At 40.6% G+C, this 15,719-nt stretch overlaps 1 protein-coding gene across 1 annotated transcript in view; it reads right to left on the reverse strand.

The window, feature by feature from the left end:
• The window catches only part of ntng2b (netrin g2b), an 82,727-nt gene that overhangs the window by 13,803 nt on the left and 53,205 nt on the right, over positions 1 to 15,719 (reverse strand). Inside the window, exons 7-29 of the mRNA XM_088011341.1 lie at positions 15,529 to 15,615; positions 13,030 to 13,383; positions 9,422 to 9,529; positions 8,058 to 8,165; positions 7,878 to 7,967; positions 7,654 to 7,755; positions 7,209 to 7,289; positions 6,906 to 7,010; positions 6,407 to 6,502; positions 6,178 to 6,252; positions 5,889 to 5,960; positions 5,288 to 5,377; positions 4,566 to 4,640; positions 4,374 to 4,472; positions 4,154 to 4,252; positions 2,872 to 2,979; positions 2,629 to 2,730; positions 2,349 to 2,573; positions 2,098 to 2,205; positions 1,839 to 1,940; positions 1,471 to 1,548; positions 1,271 to 1,357; positions 1,072 to 1,188 (exon numbers count right to left, since the gene is read on the reverse strand). Of these exons, the coding sequence (XP_087867467.1) occupies positions 1,072 to 1,188; positions 1,271 to 1,357; positions 1,471 to 1,548; positions 1,839 to 1,940; positions 2,098 to 2,205; positions 2,349 to 2,573; positions 2,629 to 2,730; positions 2,872 to 2,979; positions 4,154 to 4,252; positions 4,374 to 4,472; positions 4,566 to 4,640; positions 5,288 to 5,377; positions 5,889 to 5,960; positions 6,178 to 6,252; positions 6,407 to 6,502; positions 6,906 to 7,010; positions 7,209 to 7,289; positions 7,654 to 7,755; positions 7,878 to 7,967; positions 8,058 to 8,165; positions 9,422 to 9,529; positions 13,030 to 13,383; positions 15,529 to 15,615 (2,568 nt within the window). The remainder of the gene's footprint in view (positions 1 to 1,071; positions 1,189 to 1,270; positions 1,358 to 1,470; positions 1,549 to 1,838; positions 1,941 to 2,097; positions 2,206 to 2,348; positions 2,574 to 2,628; positions 2,731 to 2,871; positions 2,980 to 4,153; positions 4,253 to 4,373; positions 4,473 to 4,565; positions 4,641 to 5,287; positions 5,378 to 5,888; positions 5,961 to 6,177; positions 6,253 to 6,406; positions 6,503 to 6,905; positions 7,011 to 7,208; positions 7,290 to 7,653; positions 7,756 to 7,877; positions 7,968 to 8,057; positions 8,166 to 9,421; positions 9,530 to 13,029; positions 13,384 to 15,528; positions 15,616 to 15,719) is intronic.

Here is a 15,719-nt window from a genome sequence, read left to right on the forward strand (position 1 = left end):
ATAAATCTCTGACATCCACCAGTGTGGAAGTTGTTACAACCATCTTCTTTGTCACACCTAATGACCCCCAGGACTTTTGGCAAAATATTACACCAACATTCAAACATGTTGAATGCTGGCATAATATTGTTGACTTGCTGTGACTACAGATAACCATGACTTGTGCTCTAAACCACAATGGAAAACGTGAATGTCTGTCCAGTTTGGGGCTTTAAGTTGGGTCATGAAGTTGGTCATTGATCTGAATCACACCATGAAGTCCACCTTTGAAATACTTGGAAAATAAAAATGAAAAAGTCTAGACTGTGCCTGCGGCATAAACTTGAATAGACTGCTCACGCTTGCAACATAGCTAAATTATAACTATGTTTCAGAGAGCGGTGAGCCAAAACTCCTTGACAGCGGAGTAGATGGCTCCTTGCTATTGGGTTTAGGAGGCAAATACGTTCCCAAGTAGGGAAAGGTAGGTTTGAGTAGCTTGTACCATGACAAATTAATCATAATTATTCTTTATTTCTTTCTTTCTTTTTTACAATCTGAAACATTTAAGTGTGTTTCACTTAAATAGAAACGGAAATAAATCTGAAAGTGGGCAAATACTTTTCTTGACACTATAGCGCAAAACACTAAAGTCAGGATCATTCACAGATTTGTGAGTAAAAAATTATTGACATCGATTATAATAATAATAATAAAAAAGGCAATACCAAATGCTTACAACATTCTGATTAGAGTAAAGCTGCATATTGTATCTTTACTTCATATAGCAGGCAGTTGTTTTTTTTTTTTTACTTCTTGCCTTCAACATCACTAAAGGCCTTTCATAAAATAATGTGGCACTACTGTTACTACCAGATCAAGATTTAGCAGTATTGCTCATGTTGACTGACAGGTAATTATTCAGTAGAAGAAATAAGTTTAGATGCATTTTCCCATCTCACTGTGAGCTGCCAAGCCTAATTTGTTGTCAATGTTTATCTACTCCGCTTCCGCTGCCCCACATGTAATGTAGCATTCATAGCTACTGTAAATCTACGAGCGCGTCGCAATGACTGCATAAAATCGAAGTACCTTCATTTTCAGCCCTCCTGTGGCCGTGAGCGTCCTCCCTGTCCTCCCCGCGCCGCGATGGGATTGGTGCTTTGTGGCCGTGAGTGCTGTGTGCGTGCTCCTCAAAACCATGTGCGACTGAAATGCCATTATCAGCAGAGATGTAAGTAAAGCTCTTACGTTGATCCATAGGAGGATCTCTATAACGGCGTGTAAAAACCTGTCCTGTGAGTTTCCCCGTGCCCTCCACTTTGTGGATGTGCAAATGATGCGGACTGGTGGCCGTGTTCTTCAGACTTATGAGGGTCTTCACAACCAGAAACAAAATTTTTTTGTTATCATTACGAGATTCCAAATGTAACTAATGAGGAACTATTCTATCCTATGCTATGCCATACTCTATGTAGAACCAAGTGGTACCTGGGCTATGCTGCGCCTCTCCATGCTCTGATTTGTGGCCATGAATCTCTTGTCCATGTCCATGGGACTTGGAAGCATCTGGAATCAATAATCTTAATGAGATTACAAATAAACATCTGTTGTACATCGCTACTTGTTTTTGTGCATTCGTTTTTGTAGATTTTTTTTTTAAACTTTTGTGCTTGATCTATTAAACTACCACAACAATAAGATGTTGCAAAAGTATTCATATGTCTCAAGCTTTTTTACATTTTGTCAACTTGCAGCTACAGTTGTAAATTTGGAAGTTTCTGGTTATAATGTTACAAAATATATATTAAAAGGTCAAGGGTTTTGAATACTTTTGCATTATGCTGTGTCTACTCTACCTGTCATTTCAACATGTCTGGGTGTGAGCTCCTCCTCTCCGTGTCCATGGGAGGTTGTTGAACTGTGGCCATGAGCCTCATGTCCGTGGGACTTGTCATGGCCTGGAATTAACATTTTTATTTATTAAGATCTCAAAGAAAACTCTCTAAAGATATCTTTCCTCAGTTTCTAATTGATTTTAGCTTTTATTTTTATTTTTCGTATGTACCAACATGACGTTTCCATGACCTAATCTTTGAATAAATCTAGTAAATGTACCTGTCACTTCAACTTTTCTGTGCGTGTCCGTCTCATGTCCGTGTCCATGTGAGGCTGCCGATTTGTGACCGTGCGTCTCATGTCCGTGTCCATGAGACGCCGGAGGATCTGAAATAAGCATTGTCAACAAGATGACAAGTCTGCACAACCGTTGTCCTTATTTTTCCTTCCCCTTTTGCTAACGTATCTGCTGCATATCGTACATTATTTGATTTCAAGAGAATAACGTCTACTCCGTCTAACAGCTATACCTGTCGTTTCAATCGCTTCAACTCGTCCGTGGGAGTGCTCTGTCTTTCCGTGCCCGTGTGAGCCTGGGGGGTTCTGACCGTGATGCACATGGGTGTGAGACATATGAGCATCTGAAATAATAATTGTCAATAAAATACCAGATAAAAAAAAAAAAACCCACAAACTATATCTGCTTTTTGCAGCTTTTAACTCTTTATAGGGCATGTTTTGTAAATGTGTATGACCTCAAAGTTTTGGAAAAATTTACAAAATCTTTTAACTATCCATCTAAATGTTTACCTGTACTTCCAACTTTTGCGTGTGTGTGCTCCGTCGCTCCATGTCCGTGTGAGGTAGTCGATTTGTGGCCATGATGTACAACAGTATGAGACTCATGAGGATCTGAAATACATGCTTTCATTTAGCTTACGAGTAAATGCCTGAGTAAAGATCTACCTTTTGCACATTTAATTCTCAGTTATTTTCTGTAAGCTTATAGTAACATTAGAGTTTTCAACTAAATTATCCCTGCTTTCTATGTACCTGTCCTTTCAGTGTTTGTGTGTGTGCGCCCCTCTTCTCCACGCCCATGTGGGGTTGCTGATATGTGACCATGAGCATCATGTACGTGTCCACTGGGCTTGTGGGGATCTAAAATAAATCATTTAATATTTAGAGGAGAAGCAAAGTGTTTCCTTCTTACACTTCTAAGGTTCCAGCGGCATCATATTGTATATTTATTTGCCTAACATTGTGATATATAATTTAAAAATCACACAGCACCTACTTTTAAAAAGTATGCTATTATTTCCTAACTAAGATTTCAGATCATTTTTATAAACTTGCAGTGCCTTGAGAAATCATTCACACATCTTCAGCTTTTTCTTACTTTGTTACAACCTCAAACTTCAGTGTATTTTAGTGGAATTAATTTAATAACAGACCCACATAAAAAGTAGCACATACAAATACAGTGAAAGGAAAAGGATGCAGAGTTGACCACTTAAACTGACGTGCCTGGCAACGGGTGCATTACTCAGACAGGCAGCCGAGTGACCCGGTGTACGTAAATCTCAGCCCAGCTCAGCTGGAAAAATCTTTTAACACAACAACAAATCTGACCTCTTTATCAGTATTTTTTATTTTTTATTTTTTTCTGTCCCTGTTAAAAGAACGTCACGAGCTGTTTGCGACAACCCATGTGAAGCACATGTGAAAGATGGTGCTCTGGTTACAGCAGACCAAAATCTAATACAAGCACATCAGAGAACTACCAGACCCACTGTGAAACATGGTGGTGGCAGCATTATGCAGCGTGTCAGAGCTGATGGAGAGACGAATACTGGACGATACCCAGCAGTAATTAACCTGAATGGGATTAGAAGTTCACCTATGAGGTTGGCAACACGCAGCCAGAGCTGCAGCTTAGGTTACTTATTCATGAGTTACAATTCAGCTGAAAGTCTTTGGCAAGAAAACAAAGACTTTCAATTTCTATAAACAATTATTGTTTATAGAAACTCTACAATTTGACTGAAGTGGAGCTTATTTGCAAAGAACAATGGGCAAATATAATACATTATGCACATTTCCTATTTTTATCTGTAAAAACTGTCAAAATCTGTATCATTTTCCCCTCTGGTTCACAGCTACGCACTAATTGCTGTGGCTCCGTCACGTGAAATCCCAATAAAGACATTAAAGTTTGTGGTTCTGATGTAGCAAAAAGCAAAAAAAAAAAAAAAAAAAAAAAGTGGCAGGCTGTTTGCTCTCTCTGATGTTTCCATCAGTCCAGCTTCAGATTATTACATCCTGTCCTGTATACCTGTCCTTTCTACTTTATTGTGTCCATGCCCCTCCTCTCCATGTCCATGTGAGGCTGCTGTTTTGTGGCCTTGTGCGAGACTCTCATGCATCTGGGAGACTGATGCAATAATGTTCATTAATATAGGCAGCAAACATTCACATCCACTTTTGCTGTTTCTAGTAGGCACGCACACTAATATAAGGAAACCACCGTAAAAGAACACAAACTGAATAGATACCTGCTTCCTGAGTATCACTGTGCCTTTGCTCATCTGTTGCCGTTTGGTGGCCATGAGTCTCATGAACATGTCCATTGGATTTGTGAGGGGTTGACACAGCTATCATGAAAATAATACACCACTTTAAGATGTTTTTTTTTTGGCAGCCTTTCAGAAAACATTATCATGCTCTTAATAGTAGAAGTGCGTTACCTTTTCTCTCTTCTCCATGCTGAGATGATGTCTGGCTCTGAATTACATGTCCATGTTCCACATGTGTGTGCTGGTCTAACCCATCAATTTTATTGTTAATACAAAAATAACAATACCAAAAGAAGATTAATTTTACTTTCATACATTTTGACAAGGTGTAACTTGTGGGTAAATCTACTTGAAGCCCTGAAAGGCAAGTGATTTTCCTCCATCTTTTTCAGGGACAATTCTTTTTTTGAAGATTGTATAAATACTTTTGCTTGTGAGCAAGTCAAATATTTTTTTCTTGAAAATCATCACAGTTCATATTAAATAAAGGAAAAACTATTGGCATGGATCCTTTAAACACTACATAGTAGACAATAAATACATTTTCTGTACATCTACAAACTTCATTTATGAATTTATTGTGCGGCAAATGCACCATAATGGGATTTTTCTTTGGTTCTGTTTTCTTTTGATTAAGAAAAACTCACCCTAACAAATGAATATAAAAAAAGAGTTAATTATAGATCAGACTATGAAAAAGTCCCGCAATCACATGCAACACCTTTCATGAGCTCACAAGTCATTGTGTCAGGAAGATAAGCTTCAATTTATAAAACACATCATGTGCGACTTATATCTCTTGCATTTCAAGCCTTCCACATTTATCGACCTAAGCCACCCGATGCAGTTCTACCACATAATGCACTTCTAACCACTACAGCTAACAAGGGTACCTTTCCTTTCAGCTTGTGTTTGTATGTGGCCCTCTCCATGATGAGATGATGTTTGTTGCTTCAGCGAATGTTCCTCAGACGCGTGGTGGCCTAACGTAACACATTATTCTAACGTCATCCATTAAAAGAACGTTGCACTTCCATTTCTCATCTACTTCATTGGGGTGGAGCTAACATCGCTGAATGAGTATGAGTTCTCAGGATGCTACAGAGGTTAGGAGCTCCACTGGATGTGTATAAAAAACTAAGATGGACAACGTGAAACTACAGGGAGACGGCTGCTGGCTACAGGACGGCTATTCTACCTGTGGATGGATCACAGTGACAGAAAGCTTTTCCTTTTGTATGTTTTGCCTCACCTGTCGTTCCATGACGCTGTTGCTCAGATGTGTGGGAGACTGATAAACATCATCGTTAGCAACACACAATATAATTAATACCTTTTATTCCAGACGTAAAATAGCACACGAGTAACATTTATGGAATTTAAGTCGTCCAAAATGACACGACGTGCAAATGGTCTTTTTTTTTTTTTTTCCAACTTTGATTTTTAAACTTTTACGTCTGTTTATTGAAACAATCTGTAACTACATGCGGATACCTGTAGCTTCAGCTGTTCTGTGTGGATGCTCCTCGTGCCTGTGACCGGCTGGTTTAACGTGCCCATGTGTGTCTGACCCAGCGAGACCGCAAAGAACAAAATAAGGAAAATAAATTACTCTGCAGATTTCTTAATTATATTTTAGTCCTCACATCAAGCTTTCAGTGTCTTTCTACACTGTTGTTTGTGTTTATTTCTCTTGAGGAAAAAAAAAATTAAATCTCTGGTAATTTTAACTTTAATAAAATGACAAAGAAACAAACCCAAGCCCCACAAGTAAACAAGATACCTATTCTGTTAGTCTCCTCTTGCCTATTTTCCACTGAGCTTGTTTTGTGTTCGTGGTTCTCGTGGTTGTGGAAGACTGGAACGTTGAGATTTTTATGAAAATTGAGATAATAATAATAAAAAAAAACATTTTAAAAGCTTCTAATGTTTACAGCATTGTGACTTTCAAAGCCAATCTCTTTTTTTTTCTTAAGTATTCATTGATGGCATTGAGCTTTCTGTAATGATACCTTGCCTTTCTGGGGATTTTTCACCCTCTGCTCTGTGTTCAGATGCTGCTTCATGACCATGAGCCTGATGTATGTTTTCTTCATGACTGCTGTGAGCTGAAACACCACAATCATTACTATAAAAGCAACACATCTATATATATGTTTTTACAATAACTTTGTCATAGACTACCAGCTTAAGGACGTCCAGTCTACACCAGGCTCCACCTGCCTGCCATGCATTTTGAAGTTGTACTGCTCAAGTATTTCCTAACTCTCTGTGGTATACTGCAGCATATGCAATACAATTTACAGATATTGGTAATTTAGTGGTATAAGCGCTGCAGTTTAGAAATAGAATATAAACTTAATGTGTGGCAAAGTTATGAAACTGTTGAAAGTGATGTTTCTGAACCCAATAACATTATTTTATCTCATGATACCCTATTCAAACGCTCTGTCTGTCCTGTTGAGGTTGCCCTAGTCTTCGCACGCACAAGGGTTAAAAACAAGAATATACCTTTTATGTCTTCATGCTCAAGGCCTATCTCTCCATGCGACTGGGATGAAGTGGGTGTTTCGTGGCCATGCAGTTGATGTGTGTGTCCCTCAAACATGTGGGAAACTGTCACATCACAGTTGCCGTTGTCATAAGCAAAACCAGGAAGAAAGCAGACACTAAGATGCATTCCTGCCTTTTTTCTGTTGTGGGGTCATTTACTACTGTAAGAGGTCATGTTGATAAATTGACCACTATTGGTTTCTGCTGCTATGGTAGAGTTTATGTACCTATGTTACACTACAGAGCTGCTACGTTACATACCTGTGTGAGACTTTGTGTTTGTTCCCTCTTCGTGTTCAGGTAAAGTTGTTCTGTGGCCATGCGTCTCATGTCCGTGTCGCTCTAACTCGTTGGGAACAATCAAGACACGATTGTTATTTCCAAAATGAGGAAAACCATCTGGGGAGCTGAACATCAACAGCTCTTTCAGTAGCCATCGAGCTGGCAATGCTTTTTTTAAGTTAGGGCATTGTTATTTTAAGTAATTCCTGCCTCTGAAGCCAGTTGTATAAGTAAATATTCGCAAACTACAATGGCAATGAATTTATAAAACAACTAAAAAACAAAACAAAAAAAATAAAGTATTTGCCTATGTTAGATTTCTTATGTTTTTGTTTTATTGCACTCAAGTAGTGACCTAAGAGGGTCTCTGACAAGGCTAATTTCAGAACAACCGATCAGAACGTGAATATAGAAATTCGGTTACCTGTCTTGTGAGGATTTGTCTTTGTGTGCTGCTCTTCACCATGTTCAGACAATCCAGTTGATGTATGAGCCTCGTGCACATGTCCCTCCGTCATGTGGGAAACTGGCAAACCAAGGTTTTCAGCGAAATCTCAAACACTTTCTTACTGTTTTTCACCAAAACATATGAATTCGTTTCTCTCTACTGGGCTAATCACTAAAACTAATTCTCAGATTCATAAATACCTGTCTTCTCAGCCTCATTACCGTCTTCCACTTGCCCAGAGGAGATTTTTTTTGCGTGTCCATGAGTTTCATGTTTAGATGCATTGGGGTCTGACACAACAGAATTATTGTAAGAAGCATAAAGGATTAAAATGTTCTTTTACGTCCAAGTTAATATTGCCTGCGCATGTGAAGAGATACCTTTAATTTCAACATGATTTTCTGTTTGGTTCCCTTTCTCTCCATGCGCAGATGAGGGTATTTTGTGGCCGTGAGTTTCATGTGTGTAGTCTTCAGATTTGTGGAGGTCTGAAAAATCACAAGGTTAACTCAAATAGCAATGGAGATTTCAAGATTATACACTGTATTTCAATAGTTCCTTTAATTTTCCTGGTTTTCCCTCTGAATGGTGTACGATTGATTAAACTGGAAATTATTCAATCTAAGAAAAACTGAGTGGGCTGATCATTGTATGGGAAAAGGATAACTTTTACGATAAGCTCGGCAGAAAACTCATGTTTTGGTAATGAGCTAATTATTTTATGACTTCTGTTATAAGACAACGAAAGTGGAACGCCAGATTACATACTGCAGATTTTTATCTTAATAGCTGTACAAACTGATTTGTGATAATGATGTGAGACAGCAAACACTGGAGTGCCTCATCTGAGCTGCAGCTAATACAAGGCGCCGCATACAGCCAGCTCTAATAACTTTTATAGCAGCAAACACAATTTATGCCCCCACTTAGTGTTAAGTTATGGATCCTCTGTAACAGTCTGGGCAACGACTACGAAAGCTGTAACCAGAGCTCATCAAATAAACCAGACACTTATTTTTAAGTTCTCCGTGATTATCCTGCAAACTTTGTCCCCTTGATAGGAAAATATTTGCAGCTTCAATATATTTATGGTTCCCAGACACAAATATTAACATACTATCCAGCCTTTGCTCTTTGCCTATATTATATTTATAGGCATCATGCAACAACCAATGTTGCATGATGTGATGGTGAGGAAGACCATGCATCCCTGAAATATTCCTGTAGAAGGTTTTGAACAACAAACACGCTACCTGCATGATTCCTGAGGAGGAAGGTTGTCAGAAAACCACTGACTGACAACGAAAGACTGGCAAGAAGACTTCAGTTTCCAAAGTATCGCACACAATAAATGCTAAAAGGACTCGCAGCTAAACTCCAAGACATACACCACAACCTTGGTTCCAGAAGAATAAATGTAGGATTTTGGATCGGATATCATAGTTGCCTGACTTGATCACTATTGAAAATATTCTAGCGGGAGTTGAAAAAAGGAGGAAGCCGCACACAAACCCAAACATTTTCAGAAATGGGTAAAACAATTGTAAAACCGGTGCGGTCTTTAAAATGGCATTTGTGTTGAAAGTTATTTATTCAATTTGTTTAATGCAAAGAGCTATAAATGCAGGGATTTGCTGATAGAGCTACTTCACGGTTAAAATTAAGTCACGTTAAGAGCAAATGTTTACACAACTACAATAAACTACGGCTGATTAAAGAACTACCATCCATACTAAATGGATACCTTTAGCCTCTGCATGCCCCCCCGCCTCGCTGCGCCGCCCCTCGTGTTCAGATAAAGTTGTTGGCTTGTGGCCGTGGGTCTCGTGTTGCGGCTTTGGACTGTGGGCACCTATCACAGAGTAATGCTGTTTACACAAAGGTCCTCAAAAGGAGGTGAAATTTATTTTCCCCCCTTTTCTCAAAAAATCTTTTTCATTTTGAACCCATCAGCTTCAGTCACTGTCTAAGTGAATCTATGATGATGCTTTCGGTGTCAAAAACTGCCTGAATGACAGACTATTTTGTCAGCGAAGAGATGAATTTATATAGATCCGACCTTGAGTTTTTATATGGCCGTTTTTCACTCTGAGCTGTCAGCGTCCATATTAAAAGTTTTTATTTTGCGCACCGTTTCTGTGCTGAGAGTTACGTCTGCCTCTACATTTACGCGAGATACCTGTCGTTTTAGATGTTTCCTCTTCGTCGTCCTCCTCCTCCTCCTCCCTGCCTCGCTCATGCTCAGTGGAGCTTGTTGCCTTGTGTCCGTGATTCTCATGTACAGACTTGTGGGAAACTGAAGAACCACAGTCATAATCAACAAAACGAGAACAGAGACGTTGTGGGGTATTTCCTCAGCAGCCTGAACAATATGAACTTCACAATTAGGCTGATGCTGCAGCGGCTAAAGATTACTGATGGTGTCTGTTGTCTTCCTGCCTCCTGCTAAGACCTAGTTTTCTTTTTTCTTGTCTTTCTTTCTCTCTCTCTCCCTCTCTGTCAGATAGCGGATCGGCCCTTTGGGGACCTCAGCCCTGGGCTTCGGGGAGGGCTATGAGAGTCAGAGGGGCTTGAGCAGCTTCTTCATTGCTACACTTTCACTCTGGGTGTGAAAGGTATGACATGCTCCCGCTTTTATGTGAATGTCATGAATGTGTCTGAATGTTCGTTCCCCCTTTTTCATCCAAAATATACCTAGACAAAGCACAAAATATCTGGCTTATGATACAGTAACTCCTTCTCACGGATGTATTTCCCTGTGTTGAGATAAGAACAAAACATCTTCAATCAATACCAGCTAACCGAGCACACACATACCAGTTGTAACGCATTTTTAATTGCCTCTGCCTAGTTCTCCTTCAGGGCTTGATATTGTTCCCAAGATCCTCTACTGCATGCTTTTTGGGCTAACAGATTGAGTCCAAACAAAAAAAAGGAGAGATGTGAAGCTAGTTTAGTTAATACAGAGCAGGTCTAAAGTGTACAGAAACACGGCGACGGCATGAACTTTAAGGGACTTTCAAAACAGAAACTAGGTGAGCGAGTTTGAGCTTTTTCGTAACATTTTTCTGAAAAACTACACAGTTTTTCTCTAGGTATTAACAAGGCTGTGGCATATGTCTGGCTGGATATTTGACCACTCTTATCAGAAATGATAAAGCTCATTTGGTAGGATACTGACACAGCCTTTGCTTTTAAGCAATAGAAATAAATCTCCAACAAGGCTGAGGTCAACCGTTGCAGAGGCTTAATGTTAGCCAGCGTTAGCCATTCCAAACCAGCTTCAATATGTGCTTGAGGTAATTATTCTTTTGAATCATCCAGCTGTGGCACATTTTCACTCATTATGATGTTCAAGAACAGTCCAGGAACCACCTCGGCTTAAGCCTGTATAAAAATATAACTGAGGTGTATAACATCAGCGCTGACTGACCATGAAAGAAGGATCTGTCCAAACCAGACACCTTCTATCACATCTGACAAGTGAAGCTGCCTAAATGTTGAAATCAAATGCTTTTATTGTGAAATGGGGACATTTATCTAATGACAAAATGTGTGTTTGGAAGAGTCAAAGTAAGACTTGTAAATGTTTTTTGCTGCCAGTGGTACTGGTGCATCAAAGAACATCGGTGGGTACAAATAACGAAGAAAGATGATTTTCAAATCAACAGATAAGCTTGTTGAATACCATTGAATTTTCCAACAAGACAATGGTTTGAAATGCACATCGACGTGGCTTTGGAACTACCAAAGCAGACCATCATTGCACTTCTGTAGTGTCCTCACCTTCTACTCTACTGAAAATGGTAGAAAGCAAAGCTAGATTTAATGGGCCTCTCTACCTTTCTTGCAAGGCGACAGATCAAATTTCCAGCCAGAATAATTCCACTTGACAGACACAAGCAGTGTGTTATTTCTTTGCAACTTGCTAAAGGACATGTAACTAAATATTAGAGTGCAGTGCATGCAGTGTGTGCATAATTATAACCTTTTTTTTTATATCAGATGAAACACAATATAAACTCTTGGTCAGACTTATATGTAGATCAAGCCTTTTCATCAACAAACGCGTGGTTCATTTAGTTAAACCACCACAGTCTTCCTCAAAGAGATGATTGCTAACAAAAATGGGAATAACTAATCAAAGCGAGTGACCACACCGTGAACATCGTTGAGGGACTAATGATTGCCGGACCGCTAGAGACTACAGAGCTGCAAGCCTCCATCTGTGTTTCCCCCCCCATGAGGTGTTTAGAGCGGGCGTTGTGAGTTCTTTTACAGATACGGGGGGGATTCAGCAAGCATCCTGCTCCCCTGCGGAGCATCCCCCTCCAGGCTACCTCCCGCCCACTCGCTCTTTTCTCCCCCTCCCTCTCTTTCTCTCTCCCCCCACTTTCCCCGGGGCTCCGGTGAGACAGGACGACGGCTGCTGTTCTCACAGCACCCAGAACCGCTTCACAAAACTGGCCTCATGCCATCGCTGCATCTCATCAAAGTGCACCCAGCCTACGTCTCTCTGACTGTGTCCTCCTCTGGCCAACCAGACCCGCCTTCTCACACATCTGTCGCTCGCCGCGGCGAAGCGGGATTCTGAATCACGGGTTGTTTCGGGGGGCTGCCGTTGCGCGGCGGAGAGCGTAAATGAATTTGATCTCGGTAACCTGCGCTGCCTCAGGGGCAGGATGATTCTCGGTATTAATCTCAGTCAGCTCAGCCCCCAAAAACTGTCTGACATCAGACGTTGGCAGCGGAGGCATTCCAGGTTCTTGCTCATTCTGCAGCGACTGAAAGCGAAGGGGTGTGTGTGAGAGTCGGTCGGGCTTTGTAAGGATAGACAGTGATGAAGCTCTTCATCGGCGCCCTGGCAGGCACGCTGACACCACGCCTAAACCAACAGGCAGTTACCTCTGACGATACAATACGGCTTTATTTATGCTTCCAGAGTTTGTACATTAATGCTGCAGACGCCGTAGTTTGTAATGTGCTGCAGCTGGGTGAGGTTAAGTTGGGCTTTGCCCCAATTCTGTCTGCTTTGTCTTCGTGTCTTGTCTTGGCTCTGATCCTGTGGCTGATGTTCCTCAATCCCCTCAATGTCTCTGAATGATGCAAACACAATGCCAACTGAAGTCATTCCTTCAAAGACTTCCCTATATCGCACATTAAACTTTCCCTCATCAGTACGCTGGCTCACCCTCACACCCACAGTGAGGGAATCTCGGCGAACTCAACAATTCCCTCTGACATGTGAGATGATGCAGTGTAACACAAAAATGATCCCAAAATAAAGCACCCTGCTTGGAAAATGATCTCCCACGTCAGATTTTGACTAATCTAGTCAATGGTGTGCCTTACCTCCGTCAGTTAGGCTTGAATGATGCTGAACTTTTACAGTAGGCTCTTCTATGTGATGATGATGATGATGATTAGTGACAGAGTGATGAGAGGAACCTCCTGGAACAGGGTGGGACAGATGTGAATGCTCAGGGACCGTTTCTGAATGAGTGAACTCCCGTGGCGGGGAAACTCCGTCCTCCCCCGGCGGAGACGACAACGAAGGAGGATGGAGCTCCGTTCTGACAGGAAGCGTGTCAGATTGTCCCGTCGGAACCAGCGGAGGCTCAGATGAAGTGCGGGTGGGTAACGCGTGGTGCGTTTGAGGGACTGAGCCCTCTGTAAATCTGCTTTCTGGCGCTGGAGCTCCGCTGTCTGTTGAATCAGGTGCAGGAGGACAGAGAATGTAAATGCGATGAGGAATGAGCAAGCTAAGGCATTAGCATAAGAGATGCTGCCTCAGATTGTTTATCTGAAGAAAGCCTAGCTTTTCTCTTTCTATTTCACACACACAGAAAGTGAGAACGCACGATGAAAGTGTGATTTCACACTGCTGAGATAGGCTAAATTCAAAAGCTGTTCCACAACCCTTTCACTGCTGGAAATACTGTTCAGCTTACAAGCATTGTGCATATTAGGGGTGTGACCATTGTTGACGTGGTTGTAAAATAATAATAATAAATATACAATATCATTCATTGTGGTGTTACCCAGTCATACACTGGACTGTGTATGCTTAAATTCTCACTATGCTGAATGAATGAATACCATCATCTGTATCCATAAATTAGGCATCACTATGTTTCCTGCTGATTTAATGATTGTATTGGTAGGTATTTATCTTTGAAAATACAAAAGTATATCTCCTCACAAATAGCCTTTTAGATGGAGTACTACTTTATCCATATTTTTATTTGCTTCCTTAATATTTTGCACTCTACATATGCCACATTTCTCTCAGCTCAACACACAAAAATGCCACTTCCCTGTTAACTTGTTCAAGTACAACTAACAGATGAAGTTGTTTTTTTTTTATTTGGGGTTAGGCAGGATTACAGAATCCTGCTTCACTGAAACTTTTATTAACTGATTGTATAAATACCTCCATCCATCCATTTTCTTTACACCCTTGTCCCTTAGTGGGGTCGTGAGGGTTGCTGGTGCCTATCTCCAGCTAGGGTTGGGCGAGGGGCGGGGTTCACCCTGGACAGGTTGCCAGTCTGTCACAGGGCAACACAGAGACACACAACCATGCACACACTCACACCTAGGGACAATTTAGAGAAACCAATTGACCTGACAGTCATGTTATTGGACTGTGGGAGGAAACCGGAGTACCCGGAGAAAACCCACGCATGCACAGGGAGAACATGCAAACTGCAGAAAGACCGGGGCTGGGAATTGAACCCAGAACCTTCTTGCTGCAAGGCAACAGCTCTACCAACTGCACCACTGTGCAGCCCGTATAAATACCTGCAAAATAAAAAAAAAATACATTCCTTTTCTGTTATGGGTAGCACATCTGATATTATTATCGATTCTAAAAATGTGTATGTCTTTTTTTAAATTTATTGCCGTAGAATATTTATTTATGACTGCAGTTTTTCTTTTTGGTTGATTATCTGGATAGATATTTCTGAGAAGGTTTTTTTTTTTTTTTTTTTTCTGTCAGTGCCAGCCAGATCGATCAAGAATTTCCTCTTCACACCGTGTAACTTAAGTTGCATTTAGATAATGGCGTCTGTAACAGAACCTAATCCGATAATGACGCTCGTCTTCCATTACAGGACTGACATAACAATGATTAATCCTAAATTACTACCATATTCTATTTTGTACATACATTGGAGTTGCTACACTAAATACACTGCACGGTTTGAGAGACGGAAGAGATAAAAGCGACCTTACTCACTGGTTATAAGAGTGTCTGAAAATATTTTAGGAATTTCTTGTTCTTCGTAGGTTTTCAGAGCACAAAGCTAAAAAGCACAAATGGCTAATGGGCAAACTAAGAGGAGGGGGCAAAAAAAATGGTTGAGCAAGCAGGTTACGTGTTCTACATTCACTAATATATCTGCAGATCATAAAACTCATACACACACACACACACACACACACACACACACACACACACACACACACACACACACACACACACACACACACACACACACACACACAGCAAAAACTGCTGGCTTATTTTTTTTTTCAAAGCAACAAAATCCTTCTTATTATCTCTGGGCACTTTTTTAAATGCCCCGCCGCTATTTAAAAGCTCCAAGTTTTTAAGGATGGAAGGCCCCCTTCGCATCACCCTAATCATTAGATTCTTTGTAAAAACTAAAGATTGTCTTAAATCTGACTCTGTAAGGTATAGGAATAACTTTGAGCTCAACTATACCAGCTAAATTAGGTTATTTTTAACCCAGCAATTTTTAGAGGGTGCAATTATCTATTGTAGTGTAACAACACTAAAGCACAGCTAAATTATCTGGGGCAGGTTCTACGCGTCGTGCCTACCTTCACTTTTATCAAGATGATGAGGGTTTAGAGAACTGAAAAGTGAGTTTCCAACCTCAGCCGCGGGGACTTTGAGGTCCGAATCCTCTGCATGCACAGAAATAAAACGTAAAATAAAAGTTTAGTTTGCATCCATCTGACAGCAACATTGCTCTCTCGTGGTCGGCATCAACAGTCTGAACCGATATCCA

Source organism: Poecilia mexicana, unplaced genomic scaffold (assembly GCF_051168715.1).
Source record: "Poecilia mexicana isolate PSO_F unplaced genomic scaffold, ASM5116871v1 scaffold_12, whole genome shotgun sequence".
In the NCBI taxonomy this organism is placed as follows: domain Eukaryota; kingdom Metazoa; phylum Chordata; class Actinopteri; order Cyprinodontiformes; family Poeciliidae; genus Poecilia; species Poecilia mexicana.